This window comes from Lissotriton helveticus, chromosome 3_2 (assembly GCF_964261635.1).
Source record: "Lissotriton helveticus chromosome 3_2, aLisHel1.1, whole genome shotgun sequence".
NCBI classification, from domain to species: domain Eukaryota; kingdom Metazoa; phylum Chordata; class Amphibia; order Caudata; family Salamandridae; genus Lissotriton; species Lissotriton helveticus.
The window spans coordinates 476,007,620-476,022,231 of NC_136062.1; the positions used below are offsets into that span (position 1 = coordinate 476,007,620).

The window sequence follows — 14,612 nt, forward strand, 5'->3', positions numbered from 1 at the left end:
AGGCGAATGCATGGTTTCTTACGACTCCGTGAATTATTGGTTCTGACTTCTCATGATCACATCACCTGAGGGGAAGAAGGGGAGGTCTTGGGGTTCTGTAAAAGAGCATGACTGGAGTGGGGAGTGTAGGTGGTCTGACAAATATGGATCACACCAGGATCTCCAGGCTTGTGCAGGGCCTTGCATGGACACATGCTCTGAGGGTGAGTGCAGGGGTCTGATGTCTTGTAATCATGTGACCTCAAGGCTGTTGCAGTACCATCCCTCTCTTGATCACAAGACCTGACTGCGAGTGCAGGGGCCTAGGGGAGGGCCATCCGAGCAACCTTTGTTTGTGATGCTTAATTAAAGATGAGGTGTCTTCTGTGCAGTGACTTCTAGATGTGACACATGTGGGCTAACGATGACCCTCTCAAGGGGCTGCCTAGTCACTGCTCTGTCAGCGCGCCTCAGTCACGACCTCCTAGTAGCCCGGCTTCCCATCCATATATATTGGAAAAAGGTTTTATATAGCGCTGGCTAGACCCAGAGGTATCAGAGCGCTTTGCAAGAGCAGTCAACAAAAACAAAACACTAATTCAGAGCAAAGAGAACAGCAGTCAGGAGAGAGCACATCTCTACTTCTAAGGACAGCCAGGGTTCTGGATGATTCACGAGTTAAAGTGCATATAGAAATAAAATGGAAGTAACGACTCAAGGCAGTAACAACAGGGAGAATGCAAATTGAAGAGGAGGAGGGCAGAGGAACAGGGGGATGGGGGGAGCAATGGTCAAGGACAGAGGAGGATGTCCTCCAACAGCTAGCAGAACATAAGCTAGAGCTGCTAAGATAGTAGGGGGGCCGGGGAGAGCAAGGCAGGGGTACACAGAAGGGAAGAGTACAAGAGGGAGAGCGAAAGGTCGAACAGGTTAGCAGAAAGGCAACCAATACGGGGGAGACAGTTCGTTAGCTCAGAAGCGACTTTATAGACTCCAGTACTTGTTGAGTAGGTGGCATTTTAGGTCCTTTTTGAAGCTGAGGTAGGAGGGGTTGCAGCGCAGGTCCCTCGCGAGGGCATTCCAGATGCTCGGAGCATTGCCAGAGAAGGAGCGAGTTTGGATGGATTTCTTTTTTTAGTAATGGGGAGACGAAGAGGAGTGCCATGGAGCTTCTCATCAGTCTGGAGCGGCCAGATATTTTGAGTTAGTTTGTTAGGTACGACGGAGATTGTGAGTGGAGAGCTTTGTGTGTGATGCAGGCAGTCTTATAAAAGCATCTTCCTTCAATGGAGAGCCAATTCAGGGATTTGTGGGCAGGCGTGATAGGGTCAAATCTTTTACAGTCAGTAATGAGCAGTATCAGCAGCCCCCGCATACACTCCTGATCCAGACCTCTTCTCAGCCTCCCAACTCCCTTCTGATGCTTTTCCCTTCCCAGGTCATCCACTGGAACTCTCCTAGTAAACTGCACGTCAAGAACAAGCACGTGGAGCTCTTCCGGAACCTGTACCTCACCTTCCTGGAGTACGATGGGAATCTTCTGCGGAGAGAACTCTTCGGCTGTCCCAGCCCAGCTCAGCCCGAGAGCCTCAAGGTGAGAGGGCTTGATGTGAAAAATTCACTCTGGGGGAAGAACGTCTTTGGTGGAGGAGGGATGTTGGTATCATTGTATGAAACCCACACAGCCTGGGGAGTTTAAGCTGTACTGCTAATTCCCAATCCCTGGGGAAAAGGGGAGTGAAAAGTTTGCGATACAGTTGGAGGATTGATGTAGACGTGCTCCCCAGCTACCACTTTCAGATAATAATCACCAAGTTAGTTTGAGCTATATTGAACTTTCGTAGGTTCTGGGTGACGCAAATTCTCCCGGTTCTGCTATTGATCATTTCGCCTATGACCACATGCAACACTCCAGCTTCAGTGTTCATGGAGCAGCTAAAATAAGGCATTACCTATGAAGAATCCTAACTTTCTGTGCCTGGTAAATCTCTCAAATTTACCTTATCGACTTCTCGTACAGACATTTCATATCCGGGATCTACCATCACATTTCCCCTCCATTCAGTTATGCACCTCTTGTTCACAGCACTAAGCTTCAGGTCTAAGGCTTTGATAAAGCTGTGACTTCTTGGTTTAATCCAGCCATTGCTAAGTTTAAGAAACTCTTATATGTAGAGATTGTTTAACAGAAACATGCAAGAACCTACACGTCATGCACAAGTCTGCAATCGTGCTGCACGCCTTTATCATGGATCCCCATGTACAGTACATTGATCAGCCATGTAATGGTTCGGTTAAAAAAAGTATATCTTTAAAGCACCAGCTCTGGGCTTGTATTAAATGATTCTTCACTGAGGTGTAATTTGAGCCCACTGCGACACACTGCACCATCTTCAGATTGTACTTTGCGCCCTGCAGTTCCACCAGAGTCCGTGCTGCTGAAAACATTATTGTAATGGGGAATAGAGTTGAGTTGACTTTTATTGCAGCATCAGCAGTTTATCAGTCAGTATTTTGAAGAGGACATATGACATTTTTCCACAAGTTGATGTTCAAAAGTAGTTTTGGAGCTTAGACGATGACTGAAGTTCATTTTAAAGTTGTGACCCAAATGCAGAAACCATTTCTGGTGGTTTGACAAGCACAGAGTTTGAAGCTGTTGTTCACTTGGGCTCTTGAAAGTTCTTGAAAAGCAACTTTTAAGAGGTTTAAGTTGATTAATCAATAACACCATTGAGGTAATAGAGGACAAGTTGTGCTGTTGCACCTGTTCATAGATATAGCCTTGAGGCTTTTAACTAAGCTACATTGATTGGACACTCAACACAAAATAGAGGGGTCTCCAAAGTCGAAGACCCACATTGGAGTAGTCTCTTAAATGGGTATTGGACATTTCAGAAAAAACTACTCCCAAAACCTCTATGTTGGAGGCCACCATCGGCAAGCATCTGAAGCGCAGACGGTCCTTCGAAGCCTGTTCCTACTCTAGCCAGCGCACTGAGGGACAGTGGTCCTAGACCTAGATTTTCAAACGATATATATCTAATCTAAACTTATTATTAATAAACAATTTCCTGAGCATGCATCATGTCTAGCTCACAGTATTAAATACAGTAATTTTTTACTGAAATAGTGCAAACAAGCAAAGTATATTTGGCGTCTGTTGTTAGAACAAACTCGTGCGGACAGCGGACGCCTTGGTTGTTCCGATTGGAAGCTTCAGCATTGATTGCACTGATTTTGAACAAGTGACCCACGCTCCCATAACCATGCCGCCTCATTTACTGATGAACATGCCTACTATGATTTATTAATTATTGAGGAACCCACGCCAGAACCTGCCAATACAAGTGATCCTGAACCTCAATGCCATAAGGGGGCACTCGTACAGGTCACAGACTAGGGGGCAGAAAAGCAGTTCCATTCGAGATCAAATCCTTGGGAAGATAACTTTTGGCAGTGAGTAGGTTTAGAACTGCAGTATTGTAAATAAAAAAAATACTAAAACAGATCAATATGTTTGCCTGCGACAAAGCTTCCCCATCAGAGAGCAAGTCCCCCTGCCGGCTCATGCAATGTATGAAGACTTTATGAAAAGTGCTTGGTAAATATATGTAACAGGAGCTCATGAGACTCAGAGCTCACCATCCCTCTCTAACCAGGATTTACCTATGTTAGAAGTTGTGTTGAAGACTTGAAAGATTGCTTCCAGATCCTCTTCCATAACTACCAAAGTGGCAGACTTACAATAGGAACTTTGCACCTGCCCCACAAGATGACATTGATGACACAAGTTACCCTGAAACAGGCGGAGTGAGAGTTACGATCAGGTAAACCCAAAGGCGTAGAGTGGAGCCCCACCAGAGAGACCAAGCAAGGGGTCTATATCTTGGGGAGAAATGCTTGTTCGTAAGGATCACTTGTGATTCGTTTGGGAAGCTTTGCTCCCCGCCTGGCCACGTATGATCCCTGCCTGGCCACGTATGATCCCCGCCTGGCCACGTATGATCCCCGCCTGGCCACGTATGATCCCCGCCTGGCCACGTATGATCCCCGCCTGGCCACGTATGATCCCCGCCTGGCCACGTATGATCCCCGCCTGGCCACGTATGATCCCTGCCTGGCCACGTATGATCCCCGCCTGGCCACGTATGATCCCCGCCTGGCCACGTATGATCCCCGCCTGGCCACGTATGATCCCTGCCTGGCCACGTATGATCCCCGCCTGGCCACGTATGATCCCCGCCTGGCCACGTATGATCCCCGCCTGGCCATGTATGATCCCCGCCTGGCCACGTATGATTCCCGCCTGGCCACGTATGATTCCCGCCTGGCCACGTATGATCCCCGCCTGGCCACGTATGATCCCCGCCTGGCCACGTATGATCCCCGCCTGGCCACGTATGATCCCCGCCTGGCCACGTATGATGATGGCCAGGAAAGTAAGAGTTGATATGGTGTCTGCAGTATAGGAAGGAACACATACAAGCATATGAAGGTAAAATCGACCTAAACACACTGGTATCAGCTTCAAGCAACTGAAACAATCAGCGTGCTACTCCGGAGACACTCCTGCAAAGGAATGTTGGGAATCCACTTGGCGTTCAGGCACCACCAGTAAATACACACTTTATTTGGCATGAAATATTAGAAGCTTGTGGGTGAAGCACTTGAGTTCAAAAAAGGTCACCCGACATTGCATCAAACCACAAGGACACACTTTTTAGTGCTAAGCCCTGCACCACATGTTGTGGTAGCAGCATCGTGCACCAGAGCATACACCTAGGTATAGGACCACACGTAAAAGAGGCCTCGGTAAAGGGGGCACCGAAGGGGCTTACAAGCTGCTCACCCTCACCCCCCCTGAAAACTGCAAGTGCAAACAAATCACTCCCATAACATTTGGAGGCGGTGAGATTGGCCCTTTTTTGGGGTGCTTTCCTCATCTTCAGTCGAATGGTGCATTCACATTTACCAAATCGCTATTCCAGCTCGTCATCACGCTGATGTCTCACTTATTTTGACCCCCCAAGTGCTAAGAATAGGAGATCTCCTTTCTCCGGGACATAACTTTCTGCCTCTTCATCACTGCAGGCAGTTTGAAGCACAGATTAATAATGTTCTTTCTGTAAATATTTTTTAGGTCTCATACTCTTGTATTTGCTTCATGACTGCCCCCAGGAACTCTCTTCTTTTCTACTTGTTGTTTTACAACTGACATCTCTGAACAACCTCACTGTGAAGTTTTCTCACTCATCAGGGACAGCCTGGTCGTTTGACCAAAGCTTGTAAGGAGTTTGGTGTTGAGGTCTGGAGTCTGAAGACCAAAGTTCTAAATCCTACTGTAGGAAAGGGCCCCTTTTTGACATGGGCACCCCCACTTACAGCCTGAAAACCTCTGACCCTCCTCGTGCACCTCTGCCCCCTCATTCGCACCTCTGCCCCTCATTTGCATCTCTGCCCCTCATTTGCATCTCTGCCCCTCATTTGCATCTCTGCCCCTCATTTGCACCTCTGCCCCTCATTTGCACCTCTGCCCCTCATTCGCACCTCTGCCCCTCATTCGCACCTCTGCCCCTCATTTGCATCTCTGCCCCTCATTTGCACCTCTGCCCCTCATTTGCACCTCTGCCCCTCATTTGCACCTCTGCCCCTCATTTGCACCTCTGCCTCTCCTCCTGTGCACCTCTGTCCCCCTCCTCCTGTGCAACTTTGTCCCTCTCCTCCTGTGCACTTCTGCCCCTCTCCTCCCGTGCATCTCTCCCCCTCCTCCTGTGCACCTCTGTCCCCTTACTCCTGTGCACCTTTGTCCCCCTCCTCTTGTGCACCTCTGTCCCCCTCCTCTTGTGCACCTCTGTCCCCTCCCTCCTGTGCACCTCTGTCCCCTCCCTCCTGTGCACCTCTGTCCCCTCCCTTCTGTGCACCCGTCCTCTTCCTCCTGTGCACCCCTGTCCTCTTCCGCACCTCTGTCCTCTTCCGCATCTCTGTCCTCTTCCTCTTGTGCACCTCTGTCCCGTTCCTCCTGTGCACCTCTGTCCCCCTCCCTCCTGTGCACCTCTGTCCCCTCCCTTCTGTGCATCCCTGTCCTCTTCCTCCTGTGCACCCCTGTCCTCTTCCGCACCTCTGTCCTCTTCCGCATCTGTCCTCTTCCTCTTGTGCACCTCTGTCCCGTTCCTCCTGTGCACCTCTGTCCCCTCCCTCCTGTGCACCTCTGTCCCCTCCCTCCTGTGCACCTCTGTCCCCCTCCCTCCTGTGCACCTCTGTCCCCTCCCTTCTGTGCACCCCTGTCCTCTTCCTCCTGTGCACCCCTGTCCTCTTCCGCACCTCTGTCCTCTTCCGCATCTGTCCTCTTCCTCTTGTGCACCTCTGTCCCCTCCCTCCTGTGCACCTCTGTCCCCTCCCTCCTGTGCACCTGTCTCCTTCCCCTGTGTACCTCTGATCCCAATCCCCGTGTGCCTCTCCTTCTGTGTACCTCTGGATTCTTTGAATCTCTTTCCCCTTCTTTGATTATTGTTATTTTACTGTTGCAGCTGCAGCGAGCCCTGGAGGCGCTGGATGAGGATGATGAGTGCTATGACTTCCGCCGGGAGCGCATTGCGGCGCATCGTATCCACCTCTGGTTCCTGCAGAGTGACCCCTACATCCCTACCCCTGACGGAGCAGACGTGACCCTTGTGGCGCAGCTTTCCATGGACAGGTCTCTGATGCTTCTGCATCCTGCTCTTTGAATGCACTGAGCATTAGGATGTCATTTCTCGTCAGTCCGGAAGAAGTCATTCCTCTGCTGCAGTGTAGAAGTGGAGTGCCCTTTTTAGGCAAACCCTGCTCTATGCCAACAGTGTGACCTTGGGCAGGTCACTTTTCATCAGTTGGCTAGATCTCAGAACATGATTGTAGGTGCAATGCTCTTGAGTGCTCAGAATGGTGACTGTGATAAACTCTGTGCTTCGGGTTTGGCTTGAGGTGCATTGGCAAAGCCCAGCATGTTTTATGCATTAGAAGTTGCAGCAGCTCACAATTGAAGTGCATTGGCACCGTCGTTTGTCAGTATTTGATCATTAAGCGGGTATTGTGGGATTGGGCATTGAAAGAACTGTGGGTGGATCTCAGGGCTGGAACAAACAGCCCTGCAGATTTGGACCGAATGAAGATATAGAACAAAATGTACTTTGAGAGCAGGGTCTCTCCCGTGCTCTGCAACTCTCTGATGGCATCGTCCTCTCTTCCCAGGCATGGAGCACCCTTGTGGCAGACGTGGCTCCTAACTGTCGCCTCCTCTGTGCCCTGTACATAACCTCTCTTGTGCCACAGACTGTCCGACCCTCCACGGTTGCCCATGCATTAGCCGTCTTGTTACACAGACAATTGCAGCCCTCTGCCTCCCTTGCCCATGCAATGCCCTCCCGTCACCCACAATCCATCCTTCCTTCTCTCTGATTCCCTCCTTCTCTTTTACTCCAGGTGACCCATGCACTTCTCTTGACGTCTTCTCTCTTGTCCTTTGCAGGTTACAGATGCTGGAAGCCATCTGCAAGCACTGGGAGGGCCCCATCAGCCTGGCGCTGTACATGTCCGATGCCGAGGCTCAGCAGTTCCTGCGCTACGCGGAAGCATCCGAGGTGCTGCAGAACCGCAAGAACATTGGCTACCATGTGGTGTACAAGGAGGGCCAGTTCTACCCAGTAAACCTGCTGCGAAACGTGGCACTGAGCCACGCGGCCACACCTTATGTCTTCCTGACAGATATAGACTTTCTGCCCATGTACGGACTCTACGAATATCTCAGGTGCGACCCTGCAAAGCTGACACACCTACTTTGGGTACCGCCTTTAGGGCCCTCGAAGGACAGAGGTCTTGGAGTGGAGAGGGTTGAGAGCAGCAACTGGGGGGAGTAGGGGGAGAATTGGTTGGGCGGGATACTTGCACTGTCTGCATTAGGTGTGAATACATTAGCTTGCCTGAACCTTCAGTCACCTAGTGAGGGTGTCTCTGAAACCCTTCTAACCTCTGGACTTTGCTGAGTGGGCTGCCTACATATTGCCTTATTGATGTCAACTGGTAAGTCATTCCTAATGGCCAACAATTCTGACTCTTCACAAATGTATGATAGCTTCTTGCTACCTTGAAGGTAATTGAGACCCCCTTGTATGAAGCCCCACAGTCCAGGCTAGATGTGGGTTTAGTCCTGCTCAAACTCCACAGGGGAGCTGTGGTGTGCAAGGGCGGTGTGATGTTTGTGCATTTGAACACACGTGCTCATGGACAGCAGAACCACGTGATTGGGTACGTGAGGAACCGGTTGTGGGAGTGAATCTGCATCAGGTGTAAGTTGGAGATGTTGGCGTTGATCACACGATGAGCAGGGAAGACAGACCAGCTTTATCACATGTACATAGCACACTTCCGACGCGATACCTGCCTGAAAGCGGCTACGGCTGAAGAGTCGTACCCAGAGATGTTCCACAGCGAGCTCCCAGTCGGAGAGTAGCGGTCTCTTTGCGTATTCCTGAATTCTGTAGAGGGAACATGAAGAGTAGAGGTGGATAAGAGATGGGATGTGTGGTATACAGAGTAGGCCTCCACCAGGAAGGTTAGTCAGTGTCTTCTAATTTATCATAACCCCTCTGCAACGGTTGAGTCCACCGCTTCCTGCAGAAGTGTGACCTCTGCATGGGGTGTGAGGGCGCAGTGCTCAGAGGTACGCCTCTATGCACTACGACCTCCGTTGGTGTATCCTATGCAGACATCACCCCTGCTGCTGTTACCAGTCTGTTCCCTGAAGATACTGGCATATGGCAGTCTGGAGTGTTACAGCAGGTGTGGCGCCCCTGAAAGTCACTGAATCCGTTACATGCCCGGGCTGCCTGGCATGTGGTGGTTGATGCCCAGACATGCTGGCCTTCTAGAAGGTTTGGGCTGCTGTAAATGTACCAACCCACCACCTGCTCCTGAATGTTGGTGTAAAGAGTCTCTCTGTGGCATTGTAACTCTTCTTTTTGTCTCACTGTTTTCTCATCTCTCCCTTCCTCCCGTGACCAGGAAGTCCATCGTTCAGCAGGACATGGCCGTGAAGAAGCGGGCACTGATCGTCCCGGCCTTCGAGACACTACGGTACCGCCTTACATTCCCCAAATCTAAAGCAGAGCTGTTGTCTATGCTGGACATGGGAACACTCTATACATTCAGGTAAGAGCATCTGGGTCTCAGGTGGGTAGTTTATAAACCTATAAATATCGCCCTAGCAGGCGGGCGCGTAGGTGGTGATGCATCTTTAGTGCTGTAGTGGTTGTCCGCATAGGTGTAAGTGAGTAGTAGCCGTGCCCATTGCCTACTGGAAAGGTCTGAGCACAATTTAACTTCTGCAATAGTTTTAAAATTTTGCATTTTCTGTTATCAACAGGTAAAACTGTGTTAGCACCCTGTGCAGAAATAATAATAATTAAAAACCATTCTAATCTCACAGTAAAATTGGCCTGTGAGCGCCCCTGCGAAAGATATAAGATAAACAGAGCTCATTTAGTTTTCAGATTTGAATACAAAACCTAAATGAAATAGACTGTTGCAAGCAGCCTCTCAGAGATACAGGCACATTTGATAATTAGTGTACAAAAACACTTTAAAGGAAAAGCTCAGGAACGGATGCATTCCGTTGTTTTGCGAGTCTTAAGTGTCATCACCTCTTGGGTCATTTGTTCTGTAGCTCATGGACCATTGCGTGTTGTATCCACTCGGCACGACCAGTTCAATTTCGGCTATCCGTCTTGTATACTTTACGTACACCGCTTCGTACAGCCATTACCACTGGAGATTGGGAGTCAAACTAAATAAACTACCTTTGATTGGAATGTTTTCTATAGTTCCTATTCCTTTCAGTCGTCAAGGTTGTCAATAACCCATCTCCCCAGAAATCTTGAACACCGTCACACCTCCACGTTAGATAGCCGGAGAGCGGTTACTACATTACGAGCATAAGTTCGATGGCGACAGGATCTACTCTTATACTTGCATCTCCCTAGTAATTACTGAAATAGCTTTTCCTCAGGGAAGCCACAAGCTTTAATCTACTTTACTTTTGAAAGTAGATGTTCTACTGAGATGTCCGCTTTAAATCTTCACTCCAAATACTTCTTTATTTATCTAACATTCTCCCATCTTAGCCTAAGAAGGCGGTGGTAAAGCCCCACAGTTCAAGGCCACCTCACCCCGTGCTGCTGCGTTGCTCTTGCTCCGGTTTTCTTGCTTTTGGAGTTCCTTCTCTTTGCTTTTCCCTTGTTTTCACTGCTTTCTCTTGCCTTTTTTCCTCGTTTGTGTGCCTTCTCTTTGCTTTTCCCTTGTTTTCATTGCTTTCTCCTTGTTTTTCCCTCATTGCTTCTCCTGCATGCCGTCTTTGTCCCGCCTCCGCCAAGCCCCGCCTATCTCCCAGAACCTACTTAATGGAGGCCGCTGGGCGACCCCATTGAGCAGTTCGAAAAGAGTAGTTCGCAATTCCAGCGCCTTAAGACTCTCACAAGTGATTTGCCGTGCTTTATAAATCCTTGATTGAATGCCCCTGGAGCTCCTGTACGTGGATCAGTGACTCCAACTCCAAGAGGAGGGATGTTAACCAGTCTTCGCACCGCTCCCCCGTTCTTCCCTCATTTCCCCCCCAGAAATGTAACCTTCCTTTTCAAGATCTACCATAGAACCCATGTCCTCCTTCCTTCATCCCATAGAACATAAATAAGATATTTTGCATTCACTGATCCAGATGAACCCCCCACACAGTTCGGTTGTGGGCAGCGCGGTCGTCGGGATGGCTCCGATTCTGCCCCACAAGTCGGACAAAAAGAGCGAACTCTATTTCTAGGCTCGGTCCTTTTTCCAACAGCGTGTTTCCCTGCGGCGTGTTTCGTAAAGCTCTCCTTCGAGCTCATACTGCTCCACGCAGCCCGCTTCCCATACCCAGGCTCTCACCCTTGCCAGTCAGCGTGTTCCCCAAAGCCATGCAGGCCGGATCCTGCCGCGCTCCCTATCCGTGAGTTCCCTCCTCAGGCCTTGTTGCATGAAAGAAATAATGTTGATATTAGGACCTGGGTATGAATATGTATTTAAACACATTTTACCTTAGTTATTTTAATTTCATTAAAGTTGAGGGGCAGGTCTAAATGTAAATCTATTATTTTAGGAATAACTAATTGAATTTTTTTAAAATGCAAATTCATTACAAATTGGATTATTCTGAATTATTTTACAATCATTTAATATTTAAGGTACAGTGCGGAGTTTGGCATTATTACTTTAAAGGGTAAAATAAATGAAATCATTTTAATAGAAATGTTGAAGCTGATGGAGTAGAAAATACATGAAAGCTTACCCTAACGATGTAGTGGCCGCAGTCTGGTTCTACCTTGATGAAGAGGGCTTCGAGGTAGGAGTGTACAGAATTTGTCGTATGCTGAAGAAACGTTGTGGTTTTATCTCTCTTAATTGGTGCAGCCTCAATAATTGTACCCCTGACCCACGTAGTGGAGCGTGCTTGACTGGTGCCTCTTGTCCACAGATGGGTTCTCTCTCCTACCTGTTGATGTTTACACTTCTCGGTTGCCTAGTCTTACATTTTGAATCCTCATCTACTGCGCATGCGCTTTACAAGTACCTGTGATATATAGACTTATATACAGATAACAGTGAACAACAGGAGTGTTTTTCACTGAGGGGGTTCAGACTGTTGCCAAATAGACGAGAGCAAACCAGGAGTTGTCTGTGATGTCATTCAGACCTCAGTGATGACAAACATTCCTGTTACTCACTTTTTACCCATTTCACATGTTATGTTCTGTATGGCTCCCTAAACCATCAACTCTTGTTTTCATCTGCTTCGCAGAGGATTAATGCAGCAGCCATACTTAACATGGCTTCTTTCCTCCTTGTCCCAGATGTAAACAAACAACAGACATACCTGGCCTCATTCCCCCCACCCTCAGTGCCTTTCCTCACTCTCCTGTCCTGGAGCTGTGCTCCCTGCTCTCCATCGGAGCAGAGAGGCGGTGCTGCCCTGATAGGCTCTCAGAGAGGGATGTACGTTGTTACGACGCGTGGTATTACCACGCGTACCGCTACAACGCGTATTTTACAACGCAAGTCGTTACCACGACTTGCGCTGTAGGGGTGCGGACTTAGTAATAGTTTAATTTACTATTCCAACACCAGCCTACGTACAGGAGGGAAGGTGTTGGAATAGTAGATCTACTATTCCTTGTCCTTTAGCGCCCTCCAGCGCATGCGTGGTTACGACTTGCGTTCTAAGATACGCGTTGTAACGGTACTGCGGGGTAACATCCGCGTCGTAAAGGATGTTCCCCCTCAGAGAGTCCTGTCCGCAGACTGGACTTCTGTTATGGTGTCGCAAGAGTGAGAAATAGCTTTTGTGCCCCTCTGTTGCTACATCATAGCAGTGAATAACCAGATTTAGAATATGTTGTTCTCGATAGTGGCTTTCAGTGATAGATCTACATAACAAATTAATAATATGTCAAGTCAAGTCAAGTCAGAGAATTTATATAGCGCACTACCTACCCAGAGGGTCTCAAGGCGCTTAGGGAGGGGAAGAGGCTTACTTGTCAAATATCCACGTTTTAAGTTGCTTTCTGAATGCTAGGTGGTTCTGGGTAAGGCGAAGGTAAGTGGGGAGTGAGTTCCATGTTTTAGCAGCCAGGTATGAGAAGGATCTGCCTCCCATGGTTGTCTTGTTGATGCGAGGTACAGTGGCGAGAGCTTGGCTGGAAGAACGTAGTTGGCGGGAGGGGGTGTAGAAGGATAGTCGTGAGTTGAGGCATTCTGGTCCGATGTCGTAGAGTGATTTATGTGCGTGGGTTAGCAGTCGGAAAGTGATCCTCTTATTGACGGGTAGCCAGTGGAGGTCTTTCAGGTGACCAGAGATGTGTTCGTTACGCGGGATGTCTAATATGATCCTGGCTGATGCGTTTTGGATTCGTTGGAGTTTCTTCTGGAGTTTAGCGGTAGTACCTGCGTAGAGGGTGTTTCCGTAGTCCAGTCGGCTCGTGACCAGAGCATGGGTGACTGTTTTTCTGGTTTCGGTAGGGATCCAGCGAAATGTTTTTTTGAGCATGCGAAGAATGTTGAAACAGGATGAGGATACGGCGCTGACTTGTCTGTTCATTGAAAGTGAAGAGTCCAGGATAACGCCTAGGTTCCGTGCGTGGTCTGTCGGGATGGGTGCTTTTCCAAGGGCTTCCGGCCACCAAGAGTCGTCCCATGCAGAGGGGGATGTGCCTAGGATGAGGACTTCTGTTTTATCTGAGTTCAGTTTCAGACGGCTGTGTTTCATCCATTCGGCAACTTCTTTCATTCCTTCGTGTAGGTTAGTTTTGGCGGTGCTGGGGTCATTGGTGAGAGAAAGGATCAGTTGAGTGTCATCCGCGTAAGAGATGATGTTGAGGTTGTGTTGGCGTGCGATGGCCGCGAGGGGGCTCATGTATACGTTGAAGAGGGTGGGACTGAGTGAGGATCCTTGTGGTACGCCACAGATGACTTCAGTGGCCTCGGACTTGAATGGTGGAAGGCGGACTTTCTGGGTTCTTCCGGTGAGGAACGAGGTGATCCATTCAAGTGCTTTTCCTTGTATTCCGATGTTTCTGAGGCGTTGTAAAAGGGTGCTGTGGCAGACTGTGTCGAAGGCTGCAGAGAGGTCAAGGAGGATGAGGGCGACTGTGTCTCCATTGTCCAGTAGAGTTCGAATGTCGTCTGTTGCTGCGATGAGGGCGGTCTCAGTGCTGTGTTTTGCTCGGAAGCCAGATTGTGAGGAGTCGAGGGATTTGTTGGCTTCGAGGAAAGCGGCGAGCTGGTTGTTGACAGCTTTCTCGATGACTTTGGCCGGGAAAGGAGGAGTGATATGGGGCGGTAATTTTTGAGTTCGGTGGGGTCCGCTGTGGGTTTTTTCAGAAGGGCGGTGAGTTCAGCGTGTTTCCAGCTTTCCGGGAAGGTGGCGGAGTTGAAGGAGCAGTTGATGACGTCTCGGAGGTGCGGTGCTATGATGGAGTCTGCTTTGTTGAAGATGTAGTGAGGACATGGGTCTGTGGGAGATCCCGAGTGGATGGAGTTCATCAGGCGGATGGTGTCCTCAGTGGAGATTGGGTTCCAGTCGTTAAGGGTGTTCAAGGGGGGAGAATGTTCAACATATGGTTGGGTGGGTTGGTCTCCGGGTTGGTTGTCGAAGCTGTTGTGGATGTCTGCAATTTTGTTGTGGAAGAATGAGGCAAGGGAGTCGCAGAGGGCTTGAGAGGGGGTGATGTCGTTGGAGTTGGCTGAGGGATTGGTAAATTCCTTGACGATGTTGAAAAGTTCCTTGCTGTTGTGGGCGTTGTTGTCTAGTCGATCCTTGAATGCTGTTTTCTAGGCCTTTCGGATTAGTTGGTGGTGTGAGCGGGTGGCGTTTTTGAAGGCGTCCTTGGTGCTAGTGGTTGGGTCTTTTTTCCAAGCCATTTCAAGGGAGCGGCAGAGTTTCTTGGACTTCTTAAGATCATCATTGAACCATGAGGCCTTCTTGCTGCCAGGTTTGTTTTGACGTTTTTTCAGTGGTGCTAAGGTGTCGGCGGTGTTGAATAACCATAGGGTGAAGTTGGCGGCGGCTTGGT

At 49.1% G+C, this 14,612-nt stretch overlaps 1 protein-coding gene across 2 annotated transcripts in view; it reads left to right on the top strand.

Moving 5' to 3' along the window:
* The window catches only part of LARGE2 (LARGE xylosyl- and glucuronyltransferase 2), a 293,938-nt gene that overhangs the window by 261,917 nt on the left and 17,409 nt on the right, over positions 1-14,612 (top strand). For both annotated transcript variants that reach the window (XM_078684388.1, XM_078684389.1), the window contains 4 exons: positions 1,418-1,573; positions 6,510-6,676; positions 7,487-7,765; positions 9,019-9,165. In XM_078684388.1, the coding sequence (XP_078540514.1) occupies positions 1,418-1,573; positions 6,510-6,676; positions 7,487-7,765; positions 9,019-9,165 (749 nt within the window). The remainder of the gene's footprint in view (positions 1-1,417; positions 1,574-6,509; positions 6,677-7,486; positions 7,766-9,018; positions 9,166-14,612) is intronic.